Source organism: Macaca nemestrina, chromosome 6 (assembly GCF_043159975.1).
Source record: "Macaca nemestrina isolate mMacNem1 chromosome 6, mMacNem.hap1, whole genome shotgun sequence".
NCBI classification, from domain to species: domain Eukaryota; kingdom Metazoa; phylum Chordata; class Mammalia; order Primates; family Cercopithecidae; genus Macaca; species Macaca nemestrina.
Genome location: NC_092130.1, coordinates 153,931,038 through 153,953,781, shown reverse-complemented (window position 1 = coordinate 153,953,781; position 22,744 = coordinate 153,931,038). Strand labels below are relative to the sequence as shown.

The 22,744-nt window shown below is 35.1% G+C and overlaps 1 protein-coding gene across 2 annotated transcripts in view; it reads right to left on the bottom strand.

The window, feature by feature from the left end:
* The window catches only part of LOC105472991 (cadherin 9), a 166,301-nt gene that overhangs the window by 42,170 nt on the left and 101,387 nt on the right, over positions 1–22,744 (bottom strand). The window contains exon 3 of one of the 2 annotated variants that reach the window (XM_071099071.1): positions 466–760. The exons of the other annotated variant lie outside the window; for it this stretch is intronic. Coding sequence (XP_070955172.1) covers positions 466–760 — 295 coding nt within the window. The remainder of the gene's footprint in view (positions 1–465; positions 761–22,744) is intronic. 2 annotated transcript variants of the gene reach the window in all.

Here is a 22,744-nt window from a genome sequence, read left to right as displayed (position 1 = left end):
AGAATAGGGATTTAAAGTTCTATTTCTCATGCCTACCACATAAATTGGCTTTAAAGATCAAATGAGAAAACATTTCAACAGAAATATGCCAATTGAGAGCATTAACTGTTATTCAAATAATGCAAGCAAAATTGTCCAAAACTACTGATACAATTATTCTTTTGATTTCTGATAGATATACATTCCACTTGACTGCCATTTGAATGCCAATTGAGTAGAGTTGAGGGTATTGATTGAAATAAAATGAATTAACTGCTATCGATAATAATATTTTATATGAATTACAACATAGCAGAATTAAGATATACAGAAATAAAAATAGAAGAGTTAGTTTAAGCTAAATAGTAGTTTCCAGTTATAACTCTTATTTTGAAAGAGGCCACATATCATAACCACATGTCATTAATGATTACCTGAGCAAACAAACAAATAAAAAGTAGTTTACGTGGATTAGAGTATACCTACCGACTCCAGACATTTCAGGAACACTGGCAGTGTATAAGTCTTTTGTAAATTTTGGCTCATTGTCATTGATATCATGAATTTTAATGATAAATTCTGATTCCGGTTCCACCTGCCGCCCAGTTTTTCTGTCTATAGCCTTGGCACGAAGAATGTACAGAGATTTTTCTTCTCTGTCTAGTTTCTTTGCAGCATGAATGTCTCCTGTATTTTCATCTATAACAAATAGACTGCCAGCCCCATCTCCTGTTAGTATGTACTTTAAATTTCCATCTCCTTTATCTTGGTCAGTGTGAAGCTTTAGAGAGGTAGAAAAGAAGAGTTCTGTAAATATATGCATTATCATTACATAAAACATAATTTTGGCACTATCAATTTGTGTCCATATAACAGCTCTGCAATGATTATCTTAATGGTTACCTTGACTTTCACTGTAGGAGGGAGAGGGAGTTATATATTTCAGTTCTTATTATACTCAAAATTTTTAACAGTCATATTTAGACATCATAAGGGACTAGATTTCAAATAAAGTGAAAATTAATATGTATCTGTTAAAACAAAGATATTTATGAATAAAATGTTACCAAGATTTAAAACTTTAGTGCATTAAAAAAATCCATTAACCTACCTCTTGAGTGTAAAATATTAATTAATGTTGATTACATTTAAAATGACTAAGTTCTAAGATATGATATGAGAAATCTCTGAAATTATTTTAATGGCAAGTTTAGAATAGCTACCTTAAGTTTTAACTGATTTTATTCCCCTTGAGTACAGAGTATCTTTGTAAGTGGATCCCTGAAACTGTGGATACTACTGAACCCTGTATATATTATATTTTTTCCTGTATGTACCTTCCTATGGTAAAATTTAATAAGTTAGGCACAATAAGAGATGAACAATAACTAATGATAAAATGGAACAATTATAACCATATACTGTAACAAAAGTTATGTGAATGGTCTATCTTTCTCTCTCAAAATAGCTTGTTGTTATTTACTGCAGGTAATCGAAATCTCAGAAAGTGAAACCATGATTAAGGGGGAACTACCGTATAACACTGTAGAAGCACAGACTCTGTATTCAGAGAGACTAATCAGAGAGAGAAAGAGATTTGTAATTACTTATTTTCTGTGTGACTCTGGGAGAATACATTTTCAACCACCATGTTCTCATGTTTAGGAAATGTTATATTTTTTGTACCTTTTAAATTTCAAGTAATATAAAACTCACGGCTTGTCCTCTGGCCATATGTACTATGTATTAGGAAAAAATAGTATTTTTTTCATAAATAGTGTTCTTTTCATTGATAAATGCCCATCTGTAAAAATAATGTCTTAATGTAGTAGACTGATGATTGAATATTTAAAACAGACCATGTACTCCTAGAAATTATGAATTGTAAAACAACCTTAAAGATTTTACAATCCTAACACGATTCTGAAATTATAAATTTTTAAACATTAATTGAAAATAGTCATTGTTTATATCATAAAATCATGGGTACATTATAATATTTTGATATATGCTTATGTTATAAATTAAATCAAACTAATTAACAAATCCGTCACCTCACATACTTATCTTTTGGTTTTTATGGTAAGAACGTTTACAAGGATGTGGATGGAGGTGGGAGATATTGATCAAAGAATGCAAAATTGTATTTATTCAGGGGTAATAAGCTTCAGTGGTCTTTTGCCCTGCATGGTGATTATAATAAATGATAATAAACTGTATAATCAAAATTACCAAGAGAGTAAATTTTAAACTGGAGTTTTAACTAGCTTATCCCTGCTGTGTTGACTTACATCATATACTTTACAATTCCCATTTACATCCTGCCCTCACCTATTTCTTGAGCACTCCATTTTATCTTTGAATTATTTGACTCTTTAAATTCTGTTTTTTAAACATAGCCAAAATTAGAGATGTTTCATGTTTTACACCTCCTTTGCAAGCTCAGCACCAAAATAATTATCACATGTAGCCTTCCCATCTCTGAAATATCTTCTCAAGACATCTGTGTTCATCTCTATGGCTACATCATATCTTTTCCTTCATCTTATCGTCTCCGGACCACCAGAGAAATCTTCTAATCATACTGCCTCCACTCTTGCTCTACTCCAAGCAATTTTTCATACCAAAGGGGTGATTTTTCCACATCACAAATGTAGTCATATCAGAATCTAGGTTAAAAATCTTCAAGTCACAGCATTTACGAACTATAAAGCTGAAGTCATAAAAACCAGGGTTAGCGTCATGCGTATTTCAGTGTTATATTGGCCATGTGGCTTGCTTGTTTTTAAATCTCTTTTATTAAAAAAGTATAATTTTTTTAAATCTTTACTTTTATTGTTATTGTAATTCCTTGAATCTATGACCTTATTTATACATCCTGGATCATCTGGCCCCGAATCCCAGAGGCATCTCTGCCTCTTTTCCCTCTTGCCATACACTTAATACATAGCAATTGTTTTGTTTTGTCTTTATGTCTCAGAAGGCCTGTCCTAGCTTTCAAGCCTGATGTTTGCATCTGTTTCCCTCACCTTTTTACACCTTTCCCTTCTTTTTGTATTTTCCTCTAACTAAATGTTTGCCATATCTCATTTTCAATTTCCTCCTTAGGGAGGCCTTTCCTGACTCACTAGATTAGGATGGATGAACCTGCTCTTGACTTAGATAACATATTTCATTCCCTATCATGATACTCATCACATTTGATGTAATTGTTTACCATGCCCACTAAGCTGTAAAATACATAAGGGAAAGACTGATATTCTTCTATTAAATCATTCAACATATATTTCTTGAAAACCGGAAATACTTCCTCTTTTTTAACACTAACTTTTCACATAAATACAATTAGAAAAGTCAGATCATAAATAAAACTTGCCTTTTTAACATGAGTTACATCTTATAAATCTCTATGTGTTAACGATACTGTTAACGACTATCTTTTTGAAATGCCTTTTTCAAACCATTTATAATTAATATTTTTGTACCTTTATCTTTGCATTACCAGTCATGTTGTTTTAAGAGGATAGAAAAAAAAATACATAATTTGATGAAAGGAAACAAATAGTAAAAGATGAAAAAGGTGGATAAGTAGAGAATGTTATGTATTAGAAGCCCAATTATATTACTTTTTAAACATGCTATTATTTTTCAACAGTATTATTTTAGTTTTGCCTTAATGCAGGATTTTTTTGTTTGTTTTTAGAAATTTGAGAAATTAAACATGTACATACAGGACAAACTAAAAAATTTAAATAAATCTGTGATGGTTAATTTTATGTGTCAGCTTGATTGGGCCGTGAGATGCAGAGATATTCAGTTAAACAATATTCTGGGTGTATTTGTGAGGATGTTTTTGGATGAAATTAGTATTTGAATCAGTAGTCTAAATACAACAGATTGACCTTCTCAATATGTGTGTGTCTCATCCAATCCTTTGAAGATAGGACCCTCTCATAGATAGAGTTCTGGGGAAAAAAAAAAAAAAAAAAAAAACGTGCTATTGTCAGCAGGTAACTGCGTTCTCTTTGAGAGGTAGTCTTGGTCTGCTACTGAGCCATAAACTCTGAACATTTAACTATTGTCTACCAATTTACCATGTGATCTGAGTGAGTGTACTATTACCTGACTTACCAAGTCATAAAGTTGGACATGCACTACAGAGTTCCATCATCAAATGGATGTTGTATATAGGTGACATGGCCTCAGTAGGCCTTGAAGGCACAAATAAGTTACGTGAAGAAGTAGCACAAATTTCCACTGTCCCCACTCCTTCTCTCTCAGACTTCTCTCTCTCAGACTTCCTCTGTGGCCTCATAGATAATTCCCTGTGATCAGTTTTACTAAATAAAAGAAGGTTCAGGCCTGTTTTGCAGATGGTGCTGCAAAATATGCAGGTACCAACTGAATGTGGACAGCCATAGCATATAGCCCCTTTCTATAACATTTGTGAATAGAAATGATGAAGCGAAACCTTGCTAGTGGCAGAATTTGAGCAATGCTCCTGGTTTTTCACTTTGCTTGGAAGGAGTAATGGCCACCTGTGCAATTGTGTACCAATTCACAGGCTGTGACTAATGGTATGGTTCTATGACTAGGACCTTGGGAAGAGCATGGTTGAAAAATTGGTGATGAGGAAATTTGGGGAAGTGGTATGTGGACAGATCAATCTGAATGGGCAAAAATGTGAACACCCGTGCTCATTTTCACCAAGTGATAACCTCAACATACCAGCAGTTTAATAATGAAGTGGACAGGATAGCCTGTTCTATGAATACCAGCCAGCCTCTTTGCCCAGTCACTTCTGTCATCAGCTGGTGAGCTTATGAATAAAGTGGCTATGATGGCTGGGATGGAAATTATGCTTGGGATTAGGAATATGAACTTCCATTCACCAAAGCCAATCTCACTACAGCCACTGCTGAATGCTGAAGCTCTCAGCCATAGAAACCGAAACTGAGCCTTCAATATGACACCATCCTCCAAATGATCAGTCAGCTACATCAGGGCAGGATAATTACATTGGTTGACTTCCATTTTGGAAGAGATAATGTTTTGTCCTTAGTAAATACTAAATAGGCATTTACACTGGATAGAGATTTGCCTTCCCTGCAGGCAATACCTCTGCCAAAACTACCATACTTGCGCTTGCAGAATTTGCAGAATGCTTCCTGATATTCCAAATGGCATTGCTTCTGACAAAGGAGCTCAATTCACAGAAAAAAAAAAAAAAAAAAGCATAAATGGGCCCATGCTCATGTAGTTTCTGACGCCACCATGATCTTCATCACTCTGTGGCAGCCGATTTAATAGAATGATGGAAAGGCCTATTAAAATTTAGTTTCTTTGCCAACTGGTTGGCAATACCTTGCGGAGTTGGGCCAAGGTTCTCTAGAAGGTTGTATATGCTTTGAATTAATGCCTAATATATGGTGCTGTTTTTCCTGTAGCTGGGATTCACAGGTTTAGGAATCAAGACCTAGAAATAAGAGTGACATCGTGTGTTATTATCTGTAATGACCCACTAGAAAATTTTGCTTACTCTTTGCACATTCTTGTGCTCTGCCAGGTTAGAGGTCTTACCTCCAAAGATAGGAAAGCTGATACTGAAAGATACATCAACAATTTTTTTGAACTGGAAGTAAATAATGCTGCCTAGACACTTCGGGCTCCTCATGCATCTAAGTCAACAGGGAAAGAAGAGAGTTACTGTGCTGGCTGCAGAGATTAAACTTGATGACTGAGGGGAAATGCAGCAGCTAATCCACAATGGAGATAAGGAAGAGTGTGTCTGGCATACAGGGGTTCCTTCAGATCATATCTTAGTGCTCCCATACTCTGTATTTAAAGTCAATGAAAATTACAACAACCCAATCCCTTCAGGACTACTAATGATACAAATCCTTCAGGAATGAAGGGTTCAGTAACTCCACCAGATGAAAAATCATGTCCTGCTGAGGTGTTTGCTGAATGTAAACAAAATATAAAATGGGCCATGTAAAAAGTACCAACTATAACCATATCACCAGTTAGAAAAATAAAGACATAATTGTGATGAATATTTCCTCCTTATTTTGTCATGAATATGTGTGTATATTTCAAATCTTTGTTCTCTTCATTCTCTTATCCCCTTATCATGTAACATAAGACATATTAACTTTACCTTAAAATATTTCATTATTAATTTATCATTATAGCATGCAACCTATGAGATACCAAGGAAGAAAGTATGCATTACTCAAGGTCTTTACCTTCTCTTCTCGGAAAGGGGTCAGTGTGTTTTTGGTTTTATGCAAAATAGTTATGTCATATTAGGTGGATTTATGACCTTCTTGCTGTCCTTCCTTCCTTCTTTCCTTCCTTCCTTCCTTCCTTCCTTCCTTCCTTCCTTCCTTCCTTCCTTCCTTCCTTCCTTCCTTTCTTCCTTCCTTCCTTCCTTCTTTTATTTTTTTTTTGTGGGGGGACTATGTATGGTTGAAGAAGATGCATATGCATACCAAGTTGACAAGTGGTATATTTGTGATAGTTAACTTTGTGTGTCCAGATAGGGCCATAGAGTGTCCAGATATCTGGTTAAACATTATTCTGGATGGGTCTGTGAGGAATAGAAGAAAGAAAAATTTGAATGGATAGACTTAGTAAAGTAGATTGCACACCTCAGTATGGGTGACTAGTCTTTAAACAATCCCTTAAAGTCCTGAGTACAAAATAAAAAGCTGAGTAAGAGAGAATTTACTCTCTTTGCCTATCTGCAAGCCAATGTATCAATCCTCTCCTGCCTTTGGACTCAGACTCAATCTGGAACTCAATACGACATACTCTCTAGCATTTCAGTATTTTGGACTCACACTGAAACTATACCATATTTCTCCTGTACCTTCAGCTTGCCAACTGCAGCTGTTGGAACTTTCTGGCCTCCATAACCTTGATAATCAATTCCTTTTAATAAAATTACATATGATTTATGTGTCTCTGGAGAATCCAGGCTAATAAAATATCTGAGTTTAACATTTTAAAGAATTTGATTTGTGGCAGGGGAGTTGGAGTAAGGTGTCCAAGTACAAGCCTACAGTGATCATTCCTCCCACAGGAACATCAGATTGAATAACTATCCACAATAAAAGCATCTTCATAAGAGTGAAAAATCAGGTGAGTGACCACAGTACTTGATTTTACCATCATATTAATAAAAGAGGCACTGAAAAGCGTAGAAAGGGCAGTCTTGAATTGACTGGACCACTCTTCTCTCATCCTCTTGCAGGAACCACATGGTGAGAAGAGAGAATCTATGTGTTGGAGAAGGTGAATGTAGAGATTATGAAACTTTGCATTGGAACTCAATGCTGCCCTGTCACAGTGGAAAACAACATGGGATAGAACTCAGCTGGCACCCATGGAGAAAGCATTTAGACTAACCCTGGCCAGAGGGGAATTGCCCATCCCAGTGGTCAGAAGTCAAATGCCAACAAGTCCTGCCACCATGGGCTATAGTGTTCTGGGGTCTAAAATAAACTTGCAAGCCAGTGTAGGCCACAAGAACTGTAATTCTTGGACAAGTCCTGGTGCTTTGCTGGGCTCAGAATGGACTTGGGGGTGGGGGGTGTGACCTAGAGAGACACCAACTCACCAACTGGGGTAGCCAAATGTGTACTTCTGCCACCTCTCTCCAAACCGCCAACAGCACAACCAGCACCTCTGAGAGAGACCCTTTCCTCTGCTTGAAAATAGGAGATGGGAGGTTAAAGAGGATTTTGTCTTGCAACTTGGATTCCAGCTCAGCCACGGTAGGATAAGGCAAAGACCTGAGGCCCCCAATTTCAGGCCCTAGCTACTGCATGACATTTCCAGACACACCCTGGGCCAGAAGGGAACCCACTATCCTTAAGGGAAGAATCCAATTCCAGCAGAACTCATCACCTGCTGACTAAAGGAGCCCCTGGACCCTGAATTATCAGCAGTGGTAGGCAAGCAGTACTTGCTGTGGGCCTTGGATAAGACTCAGAACTATACTGCCTTCAGGTGTGACCAAGCACATTCCCAGCTGTGGTGGTCATGGGGAGAGAATCCTGCTTGAAGAAAGCAGAGGGACTTTATCTTGCAGCTGGTGGACCAGATTGACCACAGTGCGGTAGAGCACCAAAAGTAATCCTGGGATACCAATTATGGGCCTTGGCTCTTGAACAGCATTTCTGAACCTGTCTGGGAGCAGAGGGAAGCCCATTTCCCTGAAGGGAGAGACCCAGGCCTGGCAGCTGACAAAAGAGCCCTTGGACCTTGAGTGAACATTGGCGGTAGCTAGGCAGTACTTGTCATGGACCTGAAGTGGTATGACTACAGGGAAAGATTCCTCTGCTTGAGGAAAGTGGGAGGAGAGAATGAGGGATTTTTTTCATGTGGTTTGGATGACAGCTTAGCTTCAGTATAGTAGAGAACCCACATAGATTTCTAAGGTTCCTGACTTCAGGTCTTGAATCCTGGGTGACATCTCTGGGCCCACCCAGGACCAGGGGAAACTCACTGCCCTGAAAAGAAGAATATAAGCCTGGCTAGATTCACCACATGTTGATTTTAGAGCCCTCCAAACTTGAGTGAACATAGATAGCCAAGCAGTGGTTATTGTGGGCCTTGGGAGACAACCAGTGCAGTCCCTGTGGTGGGAGCCACAGGGGTGCTTGTGTCACCCCTACTTCAACTGCAGGCAGCTCAGAACAGAGAGACAGACTCCGTTTGCTTGAAGAAAAGTGAGAAAAGAAAGAAAGCAAGAGCCTTTGCCTGGTAATGCAGGTAATTCTCCCAGATCTCACTCAAGACCACCAAAGCAGTACCTCTATGAGTCTGCAAGAGCCACAGCATTAATTACTGAGCCTGGGATTCTCTTATGCAGATATGACTTCAGTGACCAAAGACACCAACGATTACAACACCCATGTTCCTTCAAATACTTACGAAGCCTTCCCAAGAAGGATGAGTCAAACAAGCACAGACTGAAAAGACTACAATAAATACTAAACTCTTTAATGCCCAGACACTGATGAACATCTTCAAGTATTAAGACTAATCAGGAAAACATGACTTCATCAAATGAACTAAATAGGGCACCAGGTACTAATTCTGGAAAGACAGCGCTATGTGACCTTTCAAACAGAGGATTCATAATAGCTGTTTTTGTTAGAGTAGGCAGATAGCTATACATGAGCATGAGAGAGAGCCCCTGAGAAAAGGGAGGTCTGGAAAATCTCACATACCAGAGACCACCTAAAACATGCATGCCGGATATAAGAGAGGATGGGAAGTACCTATGCTGAAAAGAACACCGTTAAGATGCCCAGTAATTATTCTGTAGTTAACCTGTCAGAATATAAGGAAGAGAAGAGGGCAAAGGATAAATTCTTAAGAGATACAAAGGCACAATACGTATAGATTTGACCACTATTCAACCTTCCTGGGTTGACAGGAATGAGCAATGCAGCCATTGGGTAGAATTGGTGTCCAACACCGGGCCCACACATGCACACCAAGTAATAGTCACTGAGAATCCCACCACCCAGGGATGGGAACTAGTTAGGGACTAATGCAGAAGTGGGAAAAGTAGACAAATAAAAACATGGAGACTTAAGACAGAGGCAGAAACTTCAAGAAAATATCTGGCGTCAATGAAACCCAATGCAGAACTCTCAGGGCTGCTGCTGGCTCATTCACTTTCAACAGCCTTCTGGGCTTCATCTTCGAGTGTACTGTCTCTCTAAATAAACTCTCTGCTCTCTACTTTTCTTCAGTAAATTCTCCCTTTTTGCCTAAGTGGTCTCTTTGCTGAATTCCTTCTCCCAAGTAAGTCTAAGAACCGAGGACTCCACACTCCCTGGTAATATATTGAGGAAACTCAAGAAAACACAGAGAAGGAATTCAGAATTCTATCAGATAAATTTAACAAAGAGATTAAAACAACTAAAAGGAATCAAGCAGAAATTCTGGAGCTGAAAAAATGCACACTGAAGAATGCATTAGAGTATCTTAAGAGCAGGATTGATTAAACAGAAGAAAGAATTAGGCTGAAGACAGGCTATTTGAGAAAACACAGAATAGACCACCGCCCCCCTCAAAAAAGAGAGAGAATAAAAATGAATGAAGGATGTCTACAAGATCTAGAAACCTGCCTCAAAAGGGAAAATTAAGAGTTATTGGCCTTAAAGAGGAGAGAGAGATATGAGAGTAGAAAGTTTATTCAAAGAGATAATAACAGAGAACTTCTAAAACTTAGAGAAAAATATTAATATTCAAGGACAAAAAGTTTATAGAACACAAAGCAGATTTAACCCAAATAAGACTAACAAGGCATTTACTAATCAAACTTCCAAAGGTCAAGGACACATAAAGAAAGCATCTTGAAATCAGCAAGAGAAAATAAACAAAAAACGTACAAAGGAGCTGAAATGCACCTGGCAACAGATTTCTCACTGGAAATAGAAATCTGAGGACGAGAGCGGCATGACATATTTATAGTGCTAAACAAACAAACAAACAAAAAATCACTTTTCTTCTAAAATAGTATATCCAGTAGAAATATCCTTCAGAATTGAAGGTAAAATAAAGACTTACATAGACAAACAAAAGTCAAAAGACTTCATCAACACCAGACCTAACCTACAAGAAATGCTAAAGGGAGTTCCTTAATGTAAAGGAAACATGTTAATTAGCAATAAGAAATCATCTGAAGGTACAAAACACACTAGCAATAGTAAGTACCCAGAAAGACACAGAATATTATAACATATTATAACACTGTAATTATTGTGTATAAACTACTCGTATCTTGACTAGAAAGTTAAAAAAAAACAATTAAAAATAACTATAACAATGTTTTAAGACATAGAATAATAAGATATAAACAGAAAAACAGAAAGTTAAAAAACAAGCAGAAGAAGTTAAAATGTAGAGTTTTTGTTAGTTTTCTCTTTGCTTGCTTGTTTGTATTTTTATGCAATTAGTTTTGAGTGGATAATGAGGTTAAACAAATAAGAAAGAAAGGAATAAAGGAAGACAAACAACCAGAAAAAAAAAATGGAGGAGTAAATCCCTACTTCTCAATAATAACAATAGATGTAAATGGTTTGAACCTTCCTATCTAAGACATAGTATAGTTACATGAATTTAAAAAAAAACAAAAACAAAAAAACAAAAAACAAAACAAAACAAAAAACCAAAAAAACAAGACCCAACAATCTGGTTGAATGGATAAAAAAAGAAAGATAAAACAACCTATTGTGTACAGGAAACACTACATCTATAAAATAAAGAGATGGAAAATAAGGCATGGAAAAACGTATTCTATGCTAGTGAAAACAACAACAAAAAAGCAAGAGTAACTATATTTAGACAAAATAGATGTCAAGACAGAAATATAAGAAGACACAAAGAAAATTATTTCTTTATTATGATAAAGGGAACAATTCAGCAAGAAGATAGAACACTTGTAAATTGAGCAACCTATATATACAATCATAGAGCACTTATATATATGAAGTATTTTTTTCTTTTTTTTGTCTTTGTAGCTAAAGAGGAAAACAGCTCTTAATACAATAATAGCTAGAGACTTCAACATATCACTTTCAGCAATGGAAAGATCATCTAGACGAAAAAAATCAACAAATAAACATTGGAACTTTAATCTGTACTGTAAACCAAATGGACACAATCAATATTTACAGAAGATTTTATCTAATGACTGCAGAACACATATTCTTATTTCTCATTTTCAAGGGTAGATCATGTGTTAGGCCACAAAACATGTTTTGAAAATCTAAACAATTGAAATAATATCAAGTATGTTCTCTGACCATAATGGAATAAAACTAGCAAACACATGAGGAATTTTAGAAACTATACAAACACTTCAAAATTAATCAATATGCTCCAGAATGATAAGTGGATCAATGAATAAATTAAGAAGAAAAATAGAAAAGTTCTTGAAACTAACGAAACCTACTAAAACCTACAGAATACAGAAAAGCAATAGGAAAAGGAAAGCTTGTAGCAATAAGCACTTACATCAAAAAAGTAGAAACACTTCAAAGAAGCGACCTAATAATACATCTTAAGACACTGAAAAAGCAAGAGAAAACTAAGCCCAAAGTTAGTAAAAGAAAAAAAATAATAAAGATCAGAACAGAAATAAATGAAATTGAAATAAGAAAAAACAATACAGAAGATCATTGAAACAGAAACATGGTTTGTTGAAAAGATTAACAAAATCAACAATCACGTATCCAGGCTAAATAAAAAAGGAAGAGAAGTAAATAATTAAAATCAAAGATAAATGACATATTACAACTGAGACCAGAGAAATTCAAAGAATCATTACAGGCTCTAAGAGCAAATATATTCCAATAAATTGGAAAACCTAGAAGAAATGAATAAATTCCCAGACACATTCAACCCACCAAGATGGGATCATGAAGAAATCTAAAACCTGAATGGATGAATAATAATGAATAATACTACAGTTGTAATAAAAAGGTGTTCCAAAAAGAAAAGCCCAAGACCAATGACTTCACTGCTGAATTTTACCAATCTAAAAATAATTCAAACCAACTATAGTCAAACTATTTCAAAAAATAGAGGACGAAATACATATATATATATAAAATATATATTATATATATACACACACACGTATACATGTGTGTGTATATATACACACACATATACACATATATATTTTGTTATACTTTAAGTTCTAGGGTACATGTGCACAAAGCGCAGGTTTGTTACATAGGTATACACGTGCCTTGTTGTTTTACTGCACTCATTAACTCATCATTTACATTAAGTGTTTCTCCTAATGCTATCTATTCCTTCCTCAGGCCCCCACCTCAGGTTAGTCCGCAGTGTGTGATGTTCCCTACCCTGTGTCCAAGTGTTCTCACTGGACACAATTCCCACCTATAAGTGGGAATATGCAGTGTTTGGTTTTCTGTCCTTGTGATAGTTTGCCAAGAATGATGGTTTTCAGCTTCATCCATGTCCCTGCAAAGGACATGACCTCATCTTTTTTATGGCTGCATAGTATTCCATTGTGTATATGTGCCACATTTTCTTAATCCAGTCTATCATTGATGGACATTTGGGTTGGTTCCAAGTCTTTGCTATTGTGAATAGTGCCGCAATAAACATCGTGTGTACATATGTCTTTGTAGTAGCATGATTTATAATCCTTTGGTTATATACCCAATATTGGGATGGCTAGGTCAAATGGTATTTCTAGTTCTAGATTCTTGAGGAATTGCCATACTGTCTTCCACAATGGTTGAACTAGTTTACGGTCCCACCAACAGTGTAAAAGTGTTCCTATTTCTCCACATCCTCTCCAGCATTTGTTGTGTCCTGACTTTTTGATGATCGCCATTCTAACTAGTGTGAGATGGGATCTCATTGTGGTTTTGATTTGCATTTCTCTGATGACCAGTGATGATGAGCATTTTTTCATGTGTCTGTTGGCTGCATGGATGTCTTCTTTTAGGAAGTGTCTGTTCATATCCTTTGCCCACTTTTTGACGCGGTCGTTTGTTTTTTTCTTGTAAATTTGTTTAAGTTCTTGTAGATTACGGATATTAGTCCTTTGTCAGATGTGTAAATTGCAAACATTTTCTCTCATTCTGTAGGTTGCGTGTTCACTCTCGTGGTAGTTTTTTTGCTGTGCAGAAGCTCTTTAGTTGAACTACATCCCATCTGTCTATTTTGGCTTTTGTTGTCATTGCTTTTGGTGTTTTAGTTATGAAGTCCTTGCCCATGCCTATGTCCTGAATTATATTGCCTAGGTTTTCTTCTAGGGTTTTTATGATTTTAGTCTAACATTTAAGTCTTTAATCCATCGTGAATTAATTTTTGTATAAAATGTAAGGAAGGGATCCAGTTTCAGCTTTCTACATATGGCTAGCCAGTTTTCCCAGGAGCATTTTTTAAATAGGGAATCCTTTCCCCATTTCTTGTTTTTGTCAGATTTGCCACACGATTGTCTCAATAGATGCAGCAAACACCTTGGACAAAACTCAACAGTCCTTCATGCTAAAAATTCTCAGTAAACTAGGTATTGATGGAACGTATCTCAAAATAATAAGAGCTATTTATGACAAACTCAGGCTGATATCATACTAAATGGGCAAAAACTAGAAGCATTCCCTTTTAAAACTGGCACAAGGCAGGGATGCCCTCTCTCACCATTCCTATTCAACATAGTGTTGGAAGTTCTGGCCAGGGCAATCAGGCAAGAGAAAGAAATAAAGTGTATACAATTAGGAAAAGAGGAAGTCAAATTGTCCCTGTTTGCAGATGACATGATTGTATAGTTAGAAAACCCCATCATCTCAGCCCCAAATCTCCTTAACCTGAAAGCAACTTCAGCAAAGTCTCAGGATACAAAATCAATGTGCAAAAATCACAGGCATTCCTATACACCAATAACAGAAAAACAGAGCCAAATCATGAATGAATTCCCATTCAAAATTGCTACAAAGAGAATAAAATACATAGGAATCCAACTTACGAGAGACATGAAGGACTTCTTCAAGGAAAACTACAAATCACTGCTCAACGAAATAAAAGAGGACACAAACATATAGAAGAACATTTCATGCTCATGGATAGGAAGAATTAATATCCTGAAAATAGCCATACTGTCCAAGGTCATGTATAGATTCAATGCCATCCCCATCAAGCTACCAATGAGTTTCTTCACAGAATTGGAAAAAACTGCTTTAAAGTTCATATGGAACCAAAAAAGAGCCTGCATAGCCAAGACAATCCTAAGCAAAAAGAACAAAGCTGGAGGCATCATGCTACCTGACTTCAAACTATACTACAAGGTTACAGTAACCAAAACAGCATGTTACTGGTACCAAAGCAGACATATAGACCAATGAAACCGAACAGAGGCCTCAAAAAGAACACCACACATCTACAACCGTCTGATCATTGACAAACTTGACAAAAAAAAAAAAAAAAAAAAGAAACGGAAAAAGAAGGAAATACTTCTAAACTCATTATGTGAGGCCAATATTACCCTGATACCATAGTCAGGCAAAAATACAGGGGGGGAAAAAAAAAAAAAAAAAAAAAAAAACCTGCAGGCCAACATCCTTGATAAATATTGGTATGAAAATCCTCAATAAATTCTAGCAAACTGAATTCAACAACACATTAAAAAGAATATTCATCCTGTCCAAATGGGAATTATGCCTGGGATGCAAGGATGGTTCAACACATGCAACCCAAGCAATGTGATACAGTATATCAAAAGAATAAAGGAAAAACCTTGTGGTTATTCAAAATGATGTTGAAAAAAAGCATTTAATATAATTCAATATCCCTTCATGATAAAAACCCTAAAAACCTAGGGATAGAAAAAAATGTAATTAACAAAACACAAGCCGTATATGGCTGATCCCCAGCTAGTATACTGGAGACAAAGTGAAATTATTTCCTCTAAGATTTGGAAGAAGACAAGGATGCCAAAATTCACCACTGGTATTTGACATAGCAGTGTAAGTCACAGTTAGAGCAGTTAAACAAGAGAAAGACATAAACGGCATCCAATGTGGAAATGAAGAAGTTAAATTATATATGTTTTTAGATAATAAAATCTTACATTTTGAAAAACCTAAAGACCCCACCGAAAAACTGTTAGAACTAATAAAACCAATTCAGTAAACTTGTAGGTTATAAAATGAACATACAAAAATCAGTAACATTTTTATACTCCAACAGTAAGCAATCTGAAAAAGAAATGAAGAAATTAATTCCATTTTCTATAGCTACAAATGAAATAAAATACATAAAAGTTTACTTCACAAAAGAAGTGAGAGATCTCTACAATAAAACCTATAAAACATTAATGCAAGAAATTGCAGAGGATGCAATAAAATAGAAAAAATTTATGTTCAGGGTTTGGAAGGATCAATATTGTTAAAATATCCACACTACTCAAAGAAATACACGGAGTCAATATAATCCGAGTGTAAATACCAACGACATTCTTCTTAAGAAAAGAAAAAGAATCTTAAATTTTTTATGAAATCACAGAAGACCTAGAGTAGCCAAAGCTATCGTGAGGACAAAGAACCAAACTATAGGTATAACATTACCTGTATTCAAATGATACTGGAGTTATAGTAACCAGAAAAGCATCGTACTGGTGTAAAAACAGACATAGACCAATCTAACAGAATAGAGAACCCAGAAATAAATCCATATATCTGCAGCAAACTCATTTTCAACAAAGGTGCCAAGAATATGTACTGGGGAAAGGACAGCCTTTTCAATAAATAATTTTAGGAAAACTGGATAGTCATATAAAGAAGAATAAAACTAGACTCCTATCTCTCACCATATACAAAAATTATATCAAAATGAACTAAAAACTTAAATCTAAGATTTCAAGTTAATAAACTACTAAAAGAAAACATTTGACAACCTCTCCAGGACATTGGTTTGGGCAAAAATTAGTTAAGCAATACCCCATAAGCACAGGCAACAAAAGCAAAAATGGACAAATGGGACTACATCAAGTTAAAAAGCATCTGTGCAGCAAAAGAAAAAATCAACAAAGCAAAGAGATAACCCAAAGAATGAGAAAAAAAATGCAAACTGTTCATCTGACAAGGGATTAATAACTAGAATATGTAATGAGCTCAAATAACTCTGTGAGAAAGAAAATCTAAGTATCAGATTTACAAATGGAAGAAAGATCGGAATCAACATTTTCAAAAGAAGAAATGCAAATGGCAAACACATATGTGAAAATATATTCAACATCATTGATCATCAGAGAAATGTAAATCAAACCTACAATGAGATATCATCTAATTCCAGTTTAAATGGCTTTTATCCAAAAGACAAACAATAACAGATGCTGGTGAGGATATCAGGAAAAGACAAGACTTGTATATTGTTGGCAGGAATGTAAATTAGTACCAACACTATGGAAAGCAGTTTAGAGGTTCTTCAAAAAACTAGAAATAGAACTAGCATATGATTTGACAATCCCACAGATACATACATAGCCAAGATAAAGGAAAACAGCATGTTGAAGAGACATCTGCACTCTCATGTTTAATTGAGGCACTATTCACCATAGCCAAGATTTAGAAGCAACCTAGTGTCCGTCAACAGGAAAATGGATAAAGAAAGTGAGGTACATGTACACAATGGAGTACTACTCAGCCATAAAAAAAAACAGTGAGATTCTGTCATTTCAAAAACACAGATGGAACTGGAGGTCATTATGTCAAGTGGAATGAGCCAGGCACAGAAAAACCAACTTTACATATTCTCATTTATTTGTGGGATCTATAAATTAAAACCATTGAGTTCATGGAGATAAAGAGTAGACTGATGGTTACCAGAGGCTGGCAAGTTTAGTAGTGAATGGGGAGGAAGGGGAGTGATTAATGGGCACAAAAATATAGTCAGGAGGAATGAATAAGATCTAGTATTTGATAGCACAACAAGGATTGTCAAAAATAATTTATTGCACATTTAAAAATAACTAAAAGAGTATAATTGGGTTGTTTATAACACAGATAAAGCATAAAAGCTTGAGGTAGTGGACATGCCATTTACTCTGCTGTGATTATTATGCATTGTATGCCTGTATCAAAATATCTCATGTGTCCCACAAATATATACACCTGCTATGTACCTACAAACATATAAAAAAATTCAAATACTTATATAAAAATATTTTATAAATTAGGCCAAATTACTTCCCAATCAAGTTTTCTTAAAAATTAGGAGTAAAGTTTGCTTTGGTTGTTGGTTTTTTCTTTTTGTTTGTTATAAGTTTCTGGAGATAAAATTGACAGCCAACAAAAACGGCACATGTTTAAAGTATATAAAATTGTCACTTGCTATAGATGGAGGATTGGTTCCAGGGCTTTATATATGCCAAAATTTGAGCATACTCTAGTCACGCAGTTGGCCCTGTGGAAATCACATATGTGAAAAGTTGGCCCTTCATATATTTGGGTTTCACGTCCTGCAAACATTCTATTTTTCATCCATGTGTGGTTGAAAAAAATCTGCATGTAAGTGGACCTGAACAATTGAAACCCGTGTTGTTCAAGGGGGAAATGTAATTTGATCAGTTGGACATATGCATAGAGCGGTCATGGATATGTTTACTAACATCATGGTGGTAGTGATACAACAGTCATTTTACTTCTTGTTTAAACTGTTATTAATTGCAAATGTGTGACAAACTGCCCAACTCTTATCATCAGCTATTCTTAACTTTTCTTAAAATTTCTAACTTCTTATCCAATTTTAATTAGGAAAACCATAGAGTAATTGTAGCCTTTATAATACAATAATGATAAAATTTATTTCCAAGACATGTTTTAGAATAGTATGCTTCACTTCAACCGTAAATGTATTTATTTGTTTATTTTAGATAAATTTTCTTGTATCTTTAAGCCAACTCGTGTTAGATATTCGCTTCATAATTTTGTAGTTTTAAAATGAAAGAAAACCAATTATTATACTACTTCTATGCAATGTATTTCTACTATAAAGATTTTCAGTTTAGGCTAAGATGGGTTACTTGTACTTGAGCTCTCATAGTAAACTACTATAAGCCTGGACAGAATACATAAATTCGCTGTTTTTAGAAATTGGACAGCAGAAGAGAAGCAACATGACAAGGTATACATTCCCTCTAGCATTCTGTCTGGACAAGAATTTTACTGTAGGGAAGTCGAGTATGTGCAGAGGTTGGAAATCCTGCTGCGAGGAGAAAACAGATCAGAATTCAGGGCTGCTATTGTGGAACTAGTTGGCAGGGCAGAGTACAAAGGGAAAACAGCCACAGAGAAGACCGCAATCAAGACATCTTTGTAAGAGTTTTCTTAACATTTGTATTGGAATCATAAACTGTGCATAAATAGTATACCTGAAATTTTAACAAATAACTTCACAGTGTAGAAAATACAGAAAGAGGTGAAAGTTTGGACACACCAGAATGGTCTAGTCTTAAATAAACATTGAGAACACTAACATAAGATTTGACAAAAATCATGCCTTAGAAGTAAAACCTGCAATGCGTGAGTAAAGAGTACCTCATAAGAAAAAAAATTCAAGCTAAAGTAGACCCACTTAAAGCTTAAAATCAAGACTTGGAAGGGCATTGTATCATTAAAATGTCCAGAATATAATAATATAAAAATTACTACACTTAGGAAGTACCAAAAGAATGTGTGATATGAAATATATGTATATGAAGTGTGTGTGTGTTTGTGTCTGTATGTGTGTGTGGTACATCAGTGGAAGCAGATGTGCAGTCAGCCCAGACATGGGAATTAACAGACATGCATGTAATTAGACTGCAAATAATATATGAAAATTTGCAATCAGAAAATGAAGAAAAGAGTATGACACAGAAGAATTTTTTAAAAAGAGATAATGGTGACCTGTTTCAAGTTAGAAAATCAGTCCTTACATCCTTGTTCAGTGAATTTCAACCAAGACAATTACAAATAAATGTAAACATAGGCACAATATAGTCAAATTGATGAAAGCTGAAGTTTCAGATAGAATATTTGTGTTTCCTAAATTCTTCATGATTACATCAGTAATTATTTAGAAGTGTTATCACTTTTCAAATATTTGAATATTATTATATTTTTATTATTGGTTTCTAGTTTGATTCTGTTGTCAAAAAAACTTAAAAACATCCAAGGAATAAACATATGCTCAGAAAACAGAGTAAGAGAGACACCTGACTTCACATCAGAAATACTAGAAGGCAGATTTGTTCAGTAAAAATATATTTCAAAAGTATTTATTTTTTTACAAATTTAATAGATGAAATGAATAATTTGAAAAAAAAAGACCTGAATGTAATGATAAGAAAAGCAGCAAATATTTTTCATACAAGCCCCAGTATGCATTAACAATAAAAGAAAAAAAAAATATTTGTAATGTCATCAAAATTAAGATGATGATATCAAAAGAAAATCCATTTTGATGGTGTTCTGATAAGTGTAGGGATGTTAAGAATTGCAATGTTTTCCCAAAGAACCAATCTTCTTATCATTATGTGATGTTCCAATTTATCTATGATAATTTTCCTTGTTCTGCCTTCTTTGATTAGAGTTAGATTAGGAATGTCTTTCTCTATCTCTTTCATCTATATTTGACTTTATATTTAAAGTGTGTTTATTGAAGACAGTATATTGTTGAGCTTTGAATTTTAAATACGCTCTATTTCTGTCATTTGTATATTTAGACTATTCACATTTAAATAAATTATTGTCTCATTGGATTCATATCCCTCATATTTGTAAGTATTTTCTGTTAATGTCCCTGATTATCTGTCTTGTTCAGTCTTCATTTTAGTTTTCAAATTTTTCCTGCCTTGTCTAGGTATAATTAAGCCTTGTCTATGATTCCATTTCCTTTCCACTCTAAGCAAATTAATCATAATAACTTAAAATATTTGGTAGTTGCTTTAGAGTATTTTATGTATTATCTATATCATTATATAGATAAAAACTTAGAAATGCTATTTATAATTATATGGTATAAACATGTTTTATTTGTATTTAAGTTAAATATAAATATAATCATATATTATGTACATTACATAGAATTATATATAAATAAATATATAACTTAAATATAAATGTATAACAAAAATATGATTTTATGTAACTATATAAATGTATTACAAAAGGAAATAATATAAAATTCATGGTGTAAAATTTCACCTTGGAAAACTAAAAAAGATGAGTAAATTAAACCTGAGGTAAATTCAGCATTCCTGACACTTTGATCTTAAACTTCCACCCTCTAGAACCATGAAAAATATATATATTTTTTTAAGTCCCAAAAAATAAATAGGAAGGGAGAAAGTAGTCAATGAAATTGACAAAAGGAGATTATAAAGGAATCAATGAAACTAAAAGCTGGAAATACAAATAAAATGGAAAAAACTCTAGCCAGGCTAACTAAAGAAAAGAGTCTGGGGAGTGGTGGTTCACGCCTGTAATCCCAGCACTTTGAGAGGCTGAGGTGGGCAGATCACAAGGTCAAGAGGTGGAGACCATCCAGGCCAACGTGGTGAAACCCCGTCTCTACTAAAAATACAAAAATCAGCTGGGTGTGGGGGTGCGCATCTGTAGTCCCAACTACTTTGGAGGCTGACGCAGGAGAATCGCTTGAACCTGGGAGGAGGACATTGCTGTGAGTCAAGATCAAGCCACTGAACTCCAGTCTGGCGACAGAGCAAGACTCTGTCTTAAAAAAATAAATAAATAAAAAAGAGAGAGAAGACACACATTATTACTATTAGATACTATTGGATATCATGACTAACTCCATGAACAAAGGATAGTAAATAAATATTATAAACAATTCTGCCTTAATTCATTTGTGTTGCTATGAAGGAATTCCTGATCCCTAGTAATTTATAAAGAAAAGTGGTTTATTTGGCTCAGAGTTCTTCAGTTTGTATAAGAAGCATGGTGCCAGCATTTGCATCGCATGAGGGCCTCGGATAGCTACCACTAACAGCAGAAGACAAAGGAGAGCAGGCATTGTATGACAAGAAAGAAAGAAAGAGAGAGGGGAGAAAGTTGCCAGGTTCTTTTCAATAACCTGTTCTTGATGGAACTAAGAGTAAGAACTCAAGGCTACCAGTAATCCCAACACTTTAGGAGACTGAGGCAGGCAGATGTCTTGATCCAATGAGTTTGTGACCAGCCTGAACAAAATCATGATACTCCGTCTCTAAAATAACTACAAAAATTAACCAGGCATTGTGGTGTGCGCCTGTAGTCCCAGATACTAGGGAGGATGAGGTGGGAGGATTGCTTGAGCCTGGGAAATTGAGGCTATAGTGAACTGTGATTGAGCCACTGCACTCTAGACTGGGCTACAGAAAAATACCTGTCTCAAATAAATAAATAAATAAATAAAATAAAAGAGTAAGAATTCATTCACTCCTGGGAGAATAGCACCAAGTCATTAGTGAAGTTCCCGCCCCCTTGATTCAAGGGACCCCACCTCCAAATACGGGGATCAAATTTCAACATGAGACTTGGTGTAGCCAAACAAACTATCTCCAGTCATTCTATGCCCACAAATTTGATAACTTAGATGAAATGAACCAATTCATTAAACGCCATCATCTACCACTCTTACATCGAGAGAACTAGTCTAAATAGGCTTATAGAGAAAATAAACTAACAGTTAGTATCCTTAAAAAAGAGAAAGCACCCAGCCCAGATGGCTGCACTGGTGAATTCTATCCAACATTGAAGAAAGAATTGCTACCCATTCTCTAAAATCTGTTTCAGAAAGTAGAAGCAGAGGAACATATTTTAACTATAAGAGGCCAGAATTACCCTAATACAAAAATAAACCAAAGATACTGAATAAAAAAACACAGATTGTTGTCTCTCATGAACATGGATGTAAAAATTCTCAAAATAAATTATCAAATATAATCCAATGGTGTATACAAATAATTATAACATGACCAGGTGGAGGTTATTCCAGGTATACAAGACTAACTGAACTCTCAGAAGTGAATTAGGTAATATGTCATACCAAGAAGCTAAAAAAAAGTCGTATGATCACACAAATAGATTTAGAAAAAGTATTTAACCGTTTCTAAAACATATTCATGATAAAATGCTAGTAAGAGCAAGCCAAGAATAAAGGAGAATATTTTCTAAATGATGACAAAGGACATGTACAATTTTTTTTTCAGCCAATA